The sequence below is a fragment of the Lipophrys pholis genome (genome assembly GCF_963383615.2).
Source record: "Lipophrys pholis genome assembly, chromosome: 13".
In the NCBI taxonomy this organism is placed as follows: domain Eukaryota; kingdom Metazoa; phylum Chordata; class Actinopteri; order Blenniiformes; family Blenniidae; genus Lipophrys; species Lipophrys pholis.
Window position 1 is genome coordinate 19,287,101 of NC_137632.1, and position 15,677 is coordinate 19,302,777.

At 39.9% G+C, this 15,677-nt stretch overlaps 1 protein-coding gene across 1 annotated transcript in view; it reads left to right on the forward strand.

Annotated features, from left to right (window-relative positions):
- The window catches only part of lrp1bb (low density lipoprotein receptor-related protein 1Bb), a 297,754-nt gene that overhangs the window by 257,059 nt on the left and 25,018 nt on the right, over positions 1-15,677 (forward strand). The window contains exons 68-83 of the mRNA XM_080478884.1: positions 500-606; positions 3,448-3,580; positions 4,494-4,600; positions 4,710-4,842; positions 5,919-6,041; positions 6,196-6,318; positions 7,904-8,047; positions 8,333-8,467; positions 8,936-9,055; positions 9,247-9,488; positions 9,715-9,938; positions 10,522-10,628; positions 12,478-12,594; positions 12,857-13,030; positions 15,028-15,153; positions 15,433-15,597. Of these exons, the coding sequence (XP_080335010.1) occupies positions 500-606; positions 3,448-3,580; positions 4,494-4,600; positions 4,710-4,842; positions 5,919-6,041; positions 6,196-6,318; positions 7,904-8,047; positions 8,333-8,467; positions 8,936-9,055; positions 9,247-9,488; positions 9,715-9,938; positions 10,522-10,628; positions 12,478-12,594; positions 12,857-13,030; positions 15,028-15,153; positions 15,433-15,597 (2,280 nt within the window). The remainder of the gene's footprint in view (positions 1-499; positions 607-3,447; positions 3,581-4,493; positions 4,601-4,709; positions 4,843-5,918; positions 6,042-6,195; positions 6,319-7,903; positions 8,048-8,332; positions 8,468-8,935; positions 9,056-9,246; positions 9,489-9,714; positions 9,939-10,521; positions 10,629-12,477; positions 12,595-12,856; positions 13,031-15,027; positions 15,154-15,432; positions 15,598-15,677) is intronic.

The window sequence follows — 15,677 nt, forward strand, 5'->3', positions numbered from 1 at the left end:
AATTAAGCAGGTGGACCAGCAGACAGTAGAGAGGCTGCAAATCAGATTTTTGCTGCAATGCCTGCTGGGAGTCTCAGTCGAAGCACAACTCATAACACACACACACACCCTGACGAAGCTAACAGTCCATGATAACAAGGGGAGGGCGCAGACAGAGGATGTGATGCAGCTGTTTAGCTGCGTCCTAATATTGTCCTCGGGGACTGACTCGCACTAAATGGGAGAAAACAAGATTTTTGGCTTCGGAGTATGTTGTCCTCCTTATTGTGAGAGCAGCGTGGAACACATTTACATCTTGATCAGTGTTGCCAGTTTATCCACTTCCAATACAAAATGAGCCTAATTAGATGAAATGATGGTTTTGCCAGAGCATTTGCGTGTGACTCTAAACATAGAGCACTTGGCTGGAGGCTGAATCTGGGGACGGCTGTGTGTTGTGTGTAGTCAAAGGAGTCGGTTTTGACGAGACTGCATTTCCTTTGTGTTGTTCTTCACTCAGAGCCAGTCACCTGTAACCACAAGGAGTTCGCCTGCGCTAATGGAGACTGCATCTCCTCCCGTTTCCGCTGTGACGGGGACGGCGACTGCTTGGATAATTCAGATGAGGTCAGTCTCTTCCTCATGAATCAAAGAGGGAGCTAAAGCCACTCAAGTGTCACTGATGAGGCAAAAAGCGCTGCCTTATGGATTTCTTCAGGCTTGAACAAGCCACAAGAACCCTTCAAGGAAAACAACATGTTCTCGACAAAAGTGTTCAAATTAGCAGTCACGTGCATTTCCAGACTTTTACTCAAAAGTAGTAAATTCGCTACGTCTTCCATCATTTGTTAAAGTCTCATTTAATTCGCTCATAGCTTTAATTCACTCACTGAGTTACTCACGGAGCTGTAGTGAAATTAAAAAAATAAGGATTTGTAATACAAAACTTCAGGAACCATTTAAACATCCACAGAAAACTTACATTTCTAATCTCAGTTTTACTTCCTGTGACTTGCTGCTACCGCAGTGAAAAATGCTTCAAGTCCCACTGATCATATGACCTTGATGAGACCTGTGTTGTCTTTTGTCTATATTCTCTCTTTTTTTATATATTTTGACTGATGTATGTCGACATACATACAGCATACATTGTGTCAGCACTTACAAGTTACTGCGTAAAAGGGCTGTATCATAATATATTGTATAGTAACTACAGTATGAAGTGGATAATGTATTTTTTTTTCATGCAATTGATTTCCTGAAATGCTTTGAGCATGATCAGGTATTAAATAGGAAAAGAGAACAAAAATAAATTGGTGTATTGTGGCTCTGGCAAAGAAAATAATGCCATTGTAGTCATAATTCATTGTCCTGATCCAAATCTCCTCGTCATGGCTGCTACGTTCCAGAACAATGCTGGACAGGAAATATCGGTGTGATGATTTATTGTACCTTCAAGTACATTAGTGCATGAAATACCTCGTGTAATTTGCTTTCGGTAATCCTAATCCTCCCCATGCCTTTCACCAAAAAAAAACCCCAAAAGAAACAAAGACGTCTTCTTTTGTTCTTAAAGAGGCTTGAATATCTTAATTTGCAAGGCTTCAGATTGCTGTTGTAATTTTACCCTCCTGTAATATGTGCAGAAATTCACTTGAATGCATCTTTATTCAGCTTACCATGGTATAAAATGATTTTTGCAGGATTCACATGGAAATAGTGTTCCATCAGTGGTAATGATGTAGCGTGATGCATAATTCAAGGACAAAGACTTGTTATTATGATTCATTATTCTTGTTAATTTATTGCTCTGTTCAACATTTGCAAAGCTTTTTTTTTTTTTTCACATAATATCCCCCCCTCATGCAAAGCAGCGCAACCCTAATTAACCCTTTATTATGTGTCTCCCCAGCACCGCCTTTCTGGGTCACTGCAGTCAAATAGTTTCCAGAAAGAAAGTTGCCTTTCATTCATCAGTGGTTATTAAATCCAGTCGATGACGACAGCCATCACGGAGTAGAATAGAATTCCTTCAAATTCCTACAAATGTGGTTAATCGATTTTTTTGGAGGAGCATTTGGTTGTATTCATTCTGAATTCAGCTTTTCATGAACTTAAAACTCTTTCAAATTTTGTGTGTGGATGGAACACCAACAGTTTTTCCCAAACAGTAATTAGTAACATTGTGTCTGGTGGGGCTACTGAATGAGCTTCTCAAGCAATTCTAAGATTATTTTAAGGCTCTTGACAATTTTATATTTTATTTTAAAGACCACAAATAGCAGCAACGGTGTTGTTAGTGGAAGGGCTTGAAGTAACATTGTAATCAAGTGGTACGTTAAGATACTTTTAGGGGTATATTTATCAGGTACGTAGGTAAGTATGCCGTGTTACTCACATGTGAGTAAAATAAACTACATGTGTTCTACTTTGCTGCTTTCTTAAGTCTCTTAGTTTGTAAAAAATGTGAATTGATGAGGAAACTTGTATCATCTGTACTTTGTAATGTGTCAATTCTCAATAATGCTGCGTCTTCTTTAAAAGTTGTCGTATTTGTCGAGCTGACTCCTGTGAAAAGGGAGCAGCTGAATAGCCACTACTTTGTATTGTATTTCTCTTATTTATGTCTAACAGCTTTAACATGTAATCAAGTTGAGTTTCAGCAAATTAACACTACGTACTGTACTTATAAGATGCAAGGTTTCTGAATGTGGTGGAGATATTTTAATAGTGAGGGGCTGTTTCACAAAGTGTGTGTTGAAACTGAAGTGTTGATAACATAATTTATACTGGCATACACAGTATTGTCACGAGTAGCTCATGAGCAACGTAAATCTGACCTGTGGTCTGTCACCCGTCTGCCATTTCGAGGGTGAACTTCTACAATGTTGTATTGAACAACTTGAACAACGTCCAATATAGATCGATAGATAGATAGATAGATAGACAGACAGACAGACAGACAGACAGACAGACAGACAGACAGACAGACAGACAGACAGACAGACAGACAGATAGATAGATGGATGTTGAAGAATCTCCACCAACTCTTACTTTTTCTTGTTGAATTACAGTTTTTTTTTTACTTTTTTTAGAAATTATAATTTTTCCATATTTTTTTTCTTACTTTCTGATGAGTTTTTGAATTCATGTGCAAAATGAAGGCTCGCCTTTGGCCCATCTGAGGTTGACAGTAGTTTTAAATCCATGCTGTGTCCTCTATGTGGACCTCTGACAGTCTTCCATAAGAGTTGGTACATTTTCCAGTCTCAATGTTGTCGGTCCTTATCTCACTCTGCGTGTGTGTGTGTTAGGGTCAAACACACTGATCCTTGGAGTGTGTGTGCAGGTTGAATGTGACTGATCATGGAAAGTGTGTTGAGACTGCTCGAGCATTAAATATAAGCAATATAAGCGAAATCCATTCTCAGTCCTTGAGCGTCGTGTTTGTGCTGTGTTCCTCTACAGAAAGGCTGTGAGGTTGGCTGTGCAGACGACCAGTTCCGGTGTCAAAACAGCCTCTGCATTTCATTGAAGTGGGTGTGTGACGGTCAGGAGGACTGCAAGATGGGAGAGGATGAAAAAAACTGCCAGGCAACAGGTGAACGACTCAGACGCTGGCGTTAATTTCTTATTTAATCTTCTTAAATACAGAAGACGACTTATTATTTTTTGTCATATCTCATATTTTAGTCTAATTTACCCTTTTAAGGTAAATTCATTATGTAGTTCTTTATTTATATTCTGGTAAATATAGATCATACTATAGAAATGTTCTCAACACCTCTGAGAGGTTTGAATGAAATAACCACTGAATGATTTCAACCTCAAACAATAACCAGTTTTTTTCAATGTTGCACTAGATTGGAATGTACTCTACGATAATGCTCTTTCTCAAGGATAAGATTCCATAATAAAGTAACCTTCATTGCATGACATAATGTATGACATGTCCAGTGAAATTTCCGAACACTGGATCTATTATCATAATATCGAAACTGCTGTCATTGGTTGTAGAAATATGCAACGTAGTTGAGTTGACATACAGCAATATCTACAATACAAATGTGAAGGTAAAAATATGATAAGGTAACAAGGGAATTGAAAAATTCCCGCTATTGTCTCCATGCAGTATAAATCCACCATTATCTCAACAGAGTTAATAGTGGACATGTACTTTGGTACAATGTGAGATTCTTTTTTTTTGTGGGACAGTAATAGCTTTAGTCCAGCTGTCTCGCTCGGGTGAGTTCAAGTACTTATTTCATGCCAAGTACTGTAAAGGACTTTGCCCAGCAGCAGGCAGGACACCCCGCGAGGTCTCAGACCTACAGGAAAAACTAGTCCCACTGTGTTTAGAATGACAACTTTCAGCTCCATTTTCAGTCACCATTACGCTGAGTTGAAGTCCCTCACCTGTTTGTAGTGCAAGGAGCTGAAAAAGTCCTCTGGTGTGAGTGATTTCACAGTGAGCGAAGGTACAGCGGCCAATGATGTACTCTCCCCTTCTGCAGATGTCCCTTCGTGTTCCGTGAACGAGTATGTGTGTGCCAGCGGAGGCTGCGTGTCAGCCAGTCTGCGCTGCGACGGACACGACAACTGTCTGGACGGCTCAGATGAGGTCACTGCCGCTTCACGTGTTCACGAATCAGCCTCACGTTGAAACACTGCGAGCGATTCTTTGTCTGATTGCAGCCTGATGATTTACGGCGTCTCTCTCTGCCTGGCAGATTGGCTGTGTGAAGGAGTGCAGAGAGGATGAGTTCCTGTGTCTCAATCGTGCGCACTGCATCCCCCGGCGCTGGCGCTGCGATGACGTGTTGGATTGCATGGACCACAGCGATGAAGAAAACTGTGGCCAGGGTGAGTGGGATGCCGAAGATGAGTGATGATTGGGTTTTTGATCTCTGAAGGTAAAAAAAAAAAAAAAAGACTTCTCTGATTCCATCTTGAATCTTTGGCCTGTGTGCAATATTAATGCACCCCCCATTTGCCATCACACAAAAATGTATTTGCTATATTAAGTTTAAGACATATTCAATAAATAAAGAGCGTGTGTGTAAGTTGTTCAACCTCAAATGCATCTCATTCATTTAAAGGTCTTTGAAAAATTAACTGGTTTGTCAGTTATTTCTCGGAACATAAAAACTAATCTAATCCAATTGTGGTGATTTTGGCCTCTGGCCCAAAAAATAGAAAATAGAAGAATACAACAAAAACACATTAAATTTGTGTGTAATTAATCTACAATTTATCTAAGCTTGTGTCAGATTTTGAAATGTACCTGTACTATTGATGAGCGATATGAGGTAAAAGAAAAATACTTCAATTCAAGTTTATTTAAGAATGTCCATTCAGACACAATGCATGGTGCTTTAATAGAAAATAACAGAAATGTATTAAAAGATAAAGTAAAGCTTTGTTAGAATAAAGGTCATGGAATAAGTCAAATTTATTTGACTTATAATTAAAATTAAATTGCCAGCAGAGTAATAAATTGGTATTACAGAGTGTTACAGTGTGTATCCACAATGAATAAATATGACAGTTGTGACACCCACTGTATCGATTGTTGATTGCAATAAATTGCAATAAACCTGCAAAAAAATACATATATATATATATATATATATTTCAAAGCGATGTAACCCTGTTTTCTACCATTACAATTTTGGCTCCAGTTATTACATTTAGAAATTATTTTTGCTAATACTACTCCTCAATGTACCAAAGTATTTCACTTTTGGCTCTTGTGTCAGTATTTCTCAGGTCTTCAGGGTTTGCTTTTACAAAATGAGCCACCTTATCAGTAACATTATGTGAACTGATATATCATCAGAATCCTGCTACAGTCGGTTTTGGAACCAAATATTTCACCGTATTTGTTTCTCAATGAGATCCAGTGTGAGAGTGCTTTGGACTTCTTCATGTAATTGCAGGAGCTTTCTTCTGCCGTGCTGATGAGTTCATCTGCAACAACACACTGTGCAAACTCCACACATGGGTGTGTGACGGCAAGGACGACTGCGGAGACAACTCGGATGAAGATGTGGACATGTGTGGTGGGTTGAGATTATCGCTCGCAGGGTTACCCTTTAAAGAGAGTCCGTGAATATTTGAAGACTTTTCTTTTTTTTGCTTTTTGCTGTTTTTTTTTTTTGTTTCTTTCTTTCTAATGGACGCACTCGTTAATTTTCCATCTTGTTTGATCTCCAGCAAAAGTCCCTTGCCCTCCGACAAGGCCGTTCCGTTGCAGGAACGATCACGTGTGTCTGCGTGCCGATCAGGTCTGCAACAAAGTGGACGACTGTGGAGACAATTCGGATGAAGAAGAATGTGGTGAGTGCGATCTGATCCTGTGCTAAGAAGTTTTTTTTTAAATTTAGGAGTGTTTCTTTTTTTTTTCACAATATATTAAACAAAATGTGCAGAGCTGAATGATCCCATGATGCACATTTATCCTTGTCTTTGTCCTGCACATATTTCTTCATTCTGCTTGAAAGTTCAAGCCTCTTTTCAAATGAGAATATTAATTTAGCTGAGACTAAAGGCAGTTCACGACCTGTAAGCATGAAAAAAAAAGGCTTTAAACGAATCTGTGCTCAAAATAAATTAAATATTAACTAGTCTTTTAACCAGTTGTTTTGTTTGCCTGTCAAATTGTTCAATTCATATATTTTTGAAAAGCTAAAGAGGTTAAACAATTGTTGAAAACAAAGGGATCCAAACTGTTTTGTAGGCTCTTTCCTATGAGTTGTGCATCTAGATGATGGAGCATTGTGATTTACCCTGTGGCCTCCTTATGGGGGGAAGCCAATTTTCCTACAGCTCAGTCTGAATCGTCAAGACAAAGTTTAAACAAAGCATTCAAATGCTGACCTTTTTATGTCACTGCAGCAACCTTTTTGCGTTTCCTAATATTGAAAATTGGCAAGTTGCACAAACCCAAAAGCCAAGCCTGATCTCCACAGCCTAACAGGATTAGAGCAGGCCTGAAGCCAGTACTTACTGTTGTTTAAGTTGCCCATTCCGAGATTCCTGTGTCATTTTAACAATTGTGTTTAAATGCAGCACAAGAAAATGAAATGCAGGTAAAATATCTGCCACTGCTACAGGCTAAACCCAGTCTACTTAAGATAAAATACTTTTTTGGAAATGCTTTTTTTATTTCCTCTACTGTCTCTAAAGTTACAGGCATGCCGCCAACCTTTGTGTTTGTGTGTTTATATGTTCCCTCAACACAAGCCTTCTGTGAATGATCACAAAGAGCAGACAGGAACGAGGAGGGACAAATCTCTCCTGTCCTCTATCACTCTCTCGTTCCTTCTGTCCCCTATTCATCTTCCTCTCTGATGCCATTGATATATCCATCCATCTCCTACGCCAGTCCATTAGCTCTCGCCATTGTGTGCTTCGTTCCTCCATCCATCCCTTCGATCTCACCTTAATCCCATAATTCCCTTCATCCATCTCTCCATCACTTCATTATGTTCCTTTGCTTCTCTGGGAGAGCGTGCCAAACTTTCATTCTTTCTCCGCATAATTTTTTAAGAAGGAAATGAAAGCTGTACAGATATTTCCAGTGAATTGATGACCATAAACAGGATGTGCGGAGTGTCTTAACATTTCCATAAGCTGGACAGGTGCTTTTCCGATTCTTGTGCTTTTTTTTTTTTTTTTTTTTCTGAAATTGCCTCAGATTGGCAGTTCATTAAGAAGTTTATATAATAAAGAAGTAATACATTTAAAACAAAAGCATTTGGGGGTAATATTTTTACAGCAAAAAATGTGATATTGATCCTCACCGTGCAGAAAAGTAAACGGAAGACTGAGGGGATGAATTGTGCTGAAAGCTGTAACTGCACTGCATGGGTTAGTGTATGAGTTGTGGTTGTCATTCGGGCTCCTGCTGTGTGCACTGAAGCAGAGGTGGTGGCTGGCAGACCTCGACCTTGTGGGAAAACCGAGTTCACCTGCAGCAACCGACGCTGCGTCCCCCTCCAGCTGCAGTGCGACCTCTTCAACGACTGCGGCGACGGCGGATCTGACGAGCAAGACTGCAAAGCATGTAAGCGCCACGCCCGCCGACTTCAACGAGCGGATCAAAGGAGAACTTGGAGGAGATGAAATGCGGCAAATGTCACCGCGATGTTATCACGAACCTCGGCAATCCTTCCGTTTTAGATGTGATCTTTTGTTGTTTATGGTAATATATGTATCCCGATGTTGGATGTGTGTTGTGCGCTGTAAGAAAAATGAAGATGTCTTCTCGGCGGTTGCACATCAAAAGAAAAGCCCAGCAGGTGTCTAAGACGAGGACGGTGTATAATCAAAGTCCTGTCTTTATTTGCAGTTTCCAGCGGAGATGTGTGCGGAAAGAAAACAAATCCATGTGGGGAGGATGCAATCTGCAACCAGACCAATGTTAATGCTGTATGTCAGTGCAAACCAGGCTTTAAGAGGAACCAGAAGACAGGCCAGTGCGAAGGTGATGTTTGATCACATTAATTTGTTTGCTCTCAACTCCAACAATAAAAGAATCGTACTTCGTTGATGACATAGGAGACTCCGGGTTGCATGAAGGCCTTTTGGTTGATGCAATATGAAAAGTTGGACTGCGACTTCTGATAACTTTAAGCTTCTGTTATTTTCCTTATACAGAACATGTTTCCATCAGCTCCAGTAGCTTATTGAATTATATTCTTAGTTTTGTATAAAACTATCACGTTAGGTGTTGTCTTCGAAATATCTAAGTAAAACGTCAGCTTTTTTAAAATAGAATTTTACAGCATCTAAGTGAAAACAGATTATTACAGTAAATGAACACTTTGAGTTCCACTCGTGTCAGATCGTGTCAGAATATATCTCACTTCCTGTTTATTATAACTCTTCATGAAGTTTATCAGTCTTTCCCACCACAGCCTCTGTGCAATCATGTTGTTCTTTTTCTTCCCAGAGTTAAATGAATGTCTACAGTTTGACACGTGTCCTCATTACTGCACAAACACGAAAGGATCCTTCAAATGCACATGCGACCGCAATTATAAGGACATCAATGGCAACTGTATTGCAAAAGGTATGATCCTTCTATCTGGCATCAAACACTTTTCTCTATTCTCTTCATACGTGGTAATGTGATGATACAACCTCGGTAGAAAACACGAGTTGTCGAAATGCGTTTGTCTGTTCTGTGCTGGAACACAAAATGGAATTGATCTCATATTCGCTTGTTCTCTTTATTCTTGGTAATAATGACTCACCACACAGGACTAGAGGATCGAGTGCTCTACATAGCCAATGATACGGAGATCCGAAGCTTTGTATATCCGTATAACCAGAGCCACGGACACAAACTGCTCACTAGGATTGAGGACAATGCCCGCATTATTGGGATGGACGCTCTTTTTCACAACCAAAAGTTTATCTGGGCTACCCAGTTTAACCCGGGTGGGATTTTTTACAAAGACACTCAAGAAAAGAGTCACAGCAAAGCAAATGTCAGAAACATTGTAAGTATACCCACCATATATTGCTAACTGTTGTCTGTCATTATCAAACTTATAGCATAAAAATATTATTTAACATGTAGAAACATGCAGGTGTGTTCTTATGCTCGTGGAATCAAAATGATCTAGCATGTACTGTATTATTTCATTGTTCTAACTTAGTTCAACTTTGTGTGGGTTTAAATAACAAACAGAGGCCCTGATGTGATTTGACCATTATCGCTTGCAGTGTTCAGACTTTCGCCGCCCCAGAGATATTTCTGCTGACTGGATCACAGGAAACATTTATTGGACTGATCACTCCCGGATGCACTGGTTCAGTTATTACACAGCCCACTGGACTAAACTACGATATTCCATCAATGTGGGACAACTGAAAGGACCAAACTGCACCCGCTTGATCACTGACATTGCAGGAGAACCGTACGCCATCGCTGTTAACCCAGCCAGAGGGTGAGATCTGCACCTGCACGTTTTTTTTATTATTTTCTTTGCCTGCAGGAACTTTTCCATGAATGACCCATGCACACATGGGATTATTAGAAACAATATTGTCCCTTAAAGTTATTAGCTCACCTTTTCCTCTGCACTAATGTCAGCTGACTATTAATCACTCAACTAGTCAGCTCAGTAGATTAATCAGTTACACCACCGCAAACATCAATCACTGCCAGGCCAGCTCCATCTCGGGTTGCTTTTATTACTGCGAAAAAAAGAAAAGGAAAAAAAAAAAGCCACCACTCCCACATGTGGTTGCCTTAAATCTCTTTCCCGATAAAAACCTCAGATTTTCCAAATGTTTCGTAATCAGTTGCATCAGCTCCTCAAGTGTGTAAGAACAGTGTTGGTCATCAATATTAATCACTTTTAGTGTGGCTCCGAATCAGAAAAATACCCTGTTTGAGCTATATGTTTAATATTTATGTATTCATTAGGCTGTTTGGATGCATAATTCTGCACATGTATTTGTTCATTCAAATCCATGCAACATTTTTCAAGATGATGGTGACGTGGGTTATGTCGTCTGTGCCTTCAGAATGATGTACTGGAGTGTAATCGGTGATCACTCTCAAATAGAGGAGTCAGCCATGGATGGCTCGATGCGTCGAGTGCTCCTGGAGAAAAACCTTAGGAGACCCACTGGTAGGTGTTCCTTTGATTTTCATTGTAATTTATTTATTTTTTCTTGGGATACTTGCAACCAAGAAATCAAACGTTGCCCTAAATGTGTGCAAGTCTTTTGTAATGCCACGTTTGTCAGCTCGGTGGCAGGAGTGAGTCAGTAAGTGCATGTTAAATTTATTTTAAAATCTGCTGCTTCTTTTTCTCTCAGGCCCAATGCAGGCAAACTACAAATCTTACGCGACTGATTTACCTTTATTACATGCTACGCTTTGATTCTGCTACGTCACGATAGAAACCTATATTTGAGTACAATATCTACGTATCTCGTCGTTAAGACAGGGTTTACTGTCGATGATAATTGCATTTCTTTTTTCCATTAAACATTTTTCAAAGCCACTTCATGAGTATTTTTAAACCTCCAGTTTTCACATTAATATTTAAAGCTGCCAACTATCCTCTATTTGATTTGTGGGGAGTATAATTGGGGTCAGCTAGATAACCAGTGGATTCAGTTTTGGGTTGTAGATACAACGGTTAAAGCAAAATGAAAGGAAAGGTACAAAGAAAACAACCCTTTCTAATAAAAGTATTTTGAGTTTCTATATTTAACTGAAAGATAATGAGTATCATGGAATTTTTTAGTACCGCTTTTTGCTGAGATGATCAAAATGGCACTCAGTTTGACCTAGGTTTGTGAGACAGTCACAGATTTTTTTTTCAATAATCGAATCATCAAATTACTGCATAGCAGCAGTTGACAAGATAATGGGGTTGGTGTCAAATTACAAGCATTTGATGGTGTATTTACTTTACTTTTTGACCATTCCGACTCTATTTGGGATCTCGACTGTTGGAAAAAGGTTTCAATCAGAGGCTGAAACAGAGAGAAGTCAAACCAAAGGCCTAATTCTTAAGACGCCATCATACTATGTACTTTACTGGTGTCTATATGTCTATAATATATTACAAATGCCATTAGTATTGATCACAAATGACAACTAAAGCACTACAGAACAGTAGTTTGAAATGTCATAACAGCTCAAGCAGTGCCAATTAATATGCGTAAATGAGGAACAATAGGATTGTCTGTCTTATCAGCTAAAAATAAACACTAATACATGAGCAGTTTAACCCTTGATTGTTATGCAGTCTTGAATTTGATGATGTGATTGTACCCATGCCTGGTTTTGACAAAACCACTGCTCTACAATATGAAGTAGGTTAGTACCCAATTATAACAATAACGTTTATGATTATTTTACACATGCAACCAGTATCCGCGGTATAGCCATAGTGCCATGCCAACAGCTCAAATGTGTGAGCGTCAATGTGGTAGCTACAAAACAGCACAAAGAGAATTTATAAGTGAGGAATACTTTACAGCCACTTGGAAGTGGTGGCATGTCTATAGGGAGACACTTAGTGCTGATCTAGTTCTGAAGAGCTGCTTTGGCCTCCTTTAATTCAAGGGACCCATGCTCTGTCTTGGTCACAGAAAGAGGAATTCATCATCAGTGTGGAAAAGCGCAACCCCATTTAAATGCAGCAGCCAGGTGTTCAATTATCCAGTCAGACTTTTGGGAGGAAGTAAAAATGAGTCATTGCCTTGAAATCGTAATGTAGGTGTGCCTAAACTCTGCCATCAAAAGTGCAGTGCACAGCTGTGATATTTTCGACATAAGCACATTAAATGTTGAATGCAAACAGTCAAAGGAGGATAGAAACAAAAGGAAAGCAGCCCCCGCAATCTTCACGTTGTGCTACATCTATCGGCCCTGACCTTAAGGACTCCTGCACTGAGGCGTTCTGCAGTGATCCCAGCGCAATTTGTCAGGTAAATAAATCTCTTACTTTCATCCTCCCATAGGGCTGGCCATTGATTATTTCAACCAACGTATTTACTGGGCTGATCCCGAGCTCTCGCAGATTGGGAGCATGAGATTGGACGGCTCGGACCCTCTGGTGACAATCAGTGACAGACACGGTAAAGCCAACTGGAAAACAAAATACATCTTCTCTTTTTTTCAACGCAAACTATTCATGCTGCACTTTGAGTCACTCAAGGTTTTATCAAATAATTGCAGCGATATTATTGCCTGTGTGTCGAAAGGCCTAAGCTTCTCAGAAACATGTTAACATCTGCCCACATCACACATTCCTCCCCCTTCCATTTGCCACAAGATACAAACTTTCATCATCCCAAGGCTGGGAGAGGTACTTACTCTTATCCACTTTCTTTTCCTCAGGAATCTCACAACCATATAGGATTGACATATTTGAAGACTACATATATGGAACGGGACTAAAACACGAGATATTCAAGATTCACAAGTACGGCAAACAGTCTGTGGAATTTCTCAATCTGGGAATGGAGAAGCCCACAAACGTTTTCATCTCCCACCGCTACAAACAGCAGGATGGTACGTTGTTATGTTTGTACGTTCACAATACATATTGTTCTCTTTGATCACAGTTTGTTTTTGCTTTTGGTTATGAAAAGGTTGTGTATTTGAATTTGTAATTATTATGGTCAGTTTATTTATTCACGGTAGACCATACACAGTGAATATAGTGAATGAATTTTAAATCAAACATTTTCCCAATTCTTCAAAATATTAGTTTATTCTGTGCGCCCCCCTCTTTAGTTGTCAAGGTGCAAAATTACTACCCTAGGCACCAGTTTATTTATTTTTCCATCTTTTTCTTCTACCGGTATCTAGTTATGCATGATTGTCTCGTGAAGACAATCCAGGAACCCCACCGTATGCAAGCCCTGATGAAAGGGTTTGAAGGACATTTAAATTAAAAAAAAGCAAAAAAGAAAACTGCCTGATAATCTAAGTTTAGAAAAAAAGAAAATGCTCATCTCTGATGGTATGGAGTTGCATTAGCGTCTTTGGCTTGAGCAGCTTACGCATCTGGAAAGATCTGAATCAAGCTGAAATGTGTTTAGACACTTTGGAACAAAACGATAAGAGAATGATTTTCAATATAAACTAGTGTAGAAAAGTACTGCTAATGAAACGTTTATGTGGAATTTCTCTATCTTTAGTCTTGATACTTATGACTTCAATCTAGTTAAAATGTACATTGGTGTCATTCCGTCATTGTAGAGTAGTAGAAGTACTGAATGTTAGGACCAGATTCTTACAGAGTACAGTGTTCAGAGACATCCACCACATAAGGTTGTGCACATGCAACTGATCTGGATTCAATAAAAAGAAACGATGCAGCTTCACAACGTGCAGTCTGGAGACACAGCCAATCAACACAATGCACGTCCTCCCTTTCACTCCGTTCACATGGTGAACCGGCGTCGTCTATTTATTCCATCGCTGGTGTTGATGGTGAAACAGCATCAGACAGCTTAGTCGTGGTCAGTTTTTTTCCACTTGAAGGGCAGCTGTTCGGCTCCTCAGAGACTCATTAGGCCAACCATGTTGTGTGGTAGCTCAGAGTCTGTGGGCAGGAGATGCGCTCGGTTTGCAAAAAGCTGTGATGTGAAGGTTTGAGATCTTCAGCGAAACCCCAAGCTACCATTTAGATTCTCTCCGAGAACATTCTTTTCTTTTTTTTTTACCCTCAGAAATGTAAGCATGATTATATTTAGCAATCCATACACTGTACGAGTTGATGTAGTGTTTCAGTAGAGATGGAGGATCAGCTTGGTTGCATAATTTTATTCTTCGTCTTTATGCCGAGGACACAGATTTTGTTAGATTTGTAAAAATGTGCAGTGAGTAAAGGCTCATGGTCCCTAACTTTCAGTATGTGTCAGTTCTTACATATTACTGTGTTTTGATGGGAATGAGAGGCTTATGTTACAAATATGACATGTTTGATTGGGTGTTCGTACCGAGAAAGTCCTGCGGGCCGCTGAAATAAGGAGTATTTGTGCGTAAAGCTTTATATCTCTGCCTTCCCATGTTTCGATTTTTTTTTTCTTTTAAATATCATGAAAGGGAATGTGTGAAGACATGTGGATGACAAATCCTGTCTGCAGCCGCAGGGTGGTAATGTAAGGGTTAAAACACTCACTTTAGATTTGATTTGCTGTCTCCTTGTCTGTGACTTCATTGAAGTTGCTTCACAGTCAAACATTACATAAAAAATTGTGACTGTTAGCCTGTTCAGCCATAGCTTGAACATGCTTTTCTCAACACGTTTACGTTGTCTGGTCTGCAGGCAGCAACAAAGAGGCGCTCGTCAAGTGCCGACAATCATGTAAACAACAGCACATTCTTAACATATCACGCAATCATTGATAATTCAATCTGAATCTGTAAGAGGTCCTTTCTGTGCTTCAACACTCTTCAAAACCAAAATTAAAACACTTGAAATAAATGGCTTTACTCTTCTTAAAGCAGCACAGAATTATAGATTTTGTTGTTGTTTTTTTTTTTTTTTCTCTCCACAGCTTCAAATCCATGCTTACGGATGTCTTGCGATTTTATGTGTCTGCTCAATCCAACGGGTGCCAAATGTACCTGTCCGGAGGGGAAGGTGCTGCTCAATGGCACCTGTAGTGATGTCAACATCTCAGGTAGGCAAAGTCTTGTCGCGTTGATGATGGATGCAAGCGTGTTCAAAATGACCAAAAATCCACTTCAGCTGTGATAATGAGCCATTTTCACCTGAGAAGACTGCGATATGAAGCCAGGGCATCCTGTATTTCAGCTGTGATATCTCTGTCAGTAGACACTGAATGTGTATACCCCATGCTTGTTTTGCTGGCTGCTGGTAGCTGCAGAACACTTTGAGATGTGGTGTGAGTGCTGCACGCTGCAGCACAGCCAATGATCACGGCTTTGCTGTTGTGAAGGTGAACTGTGCCGCCCGCCCTGCGAGAATGGAGGCCGCTGCTTAGCCAACGAGAAAGGAGACTGGCGATGCTACTGTTGGCCTGACTTTTCAGGGGAGCGCTGTGAGGTCAACCACTGTACAGACTACTGCCTGAACGGAGGCACGTGCATGGGCTCGCCCCTGGGTAAGTCTGCCTCAACATACTGCATCTAACAAACGATTCTCGGTGGCAAAAAACTTCTTGTTAAACCCTGCAGAGTGACA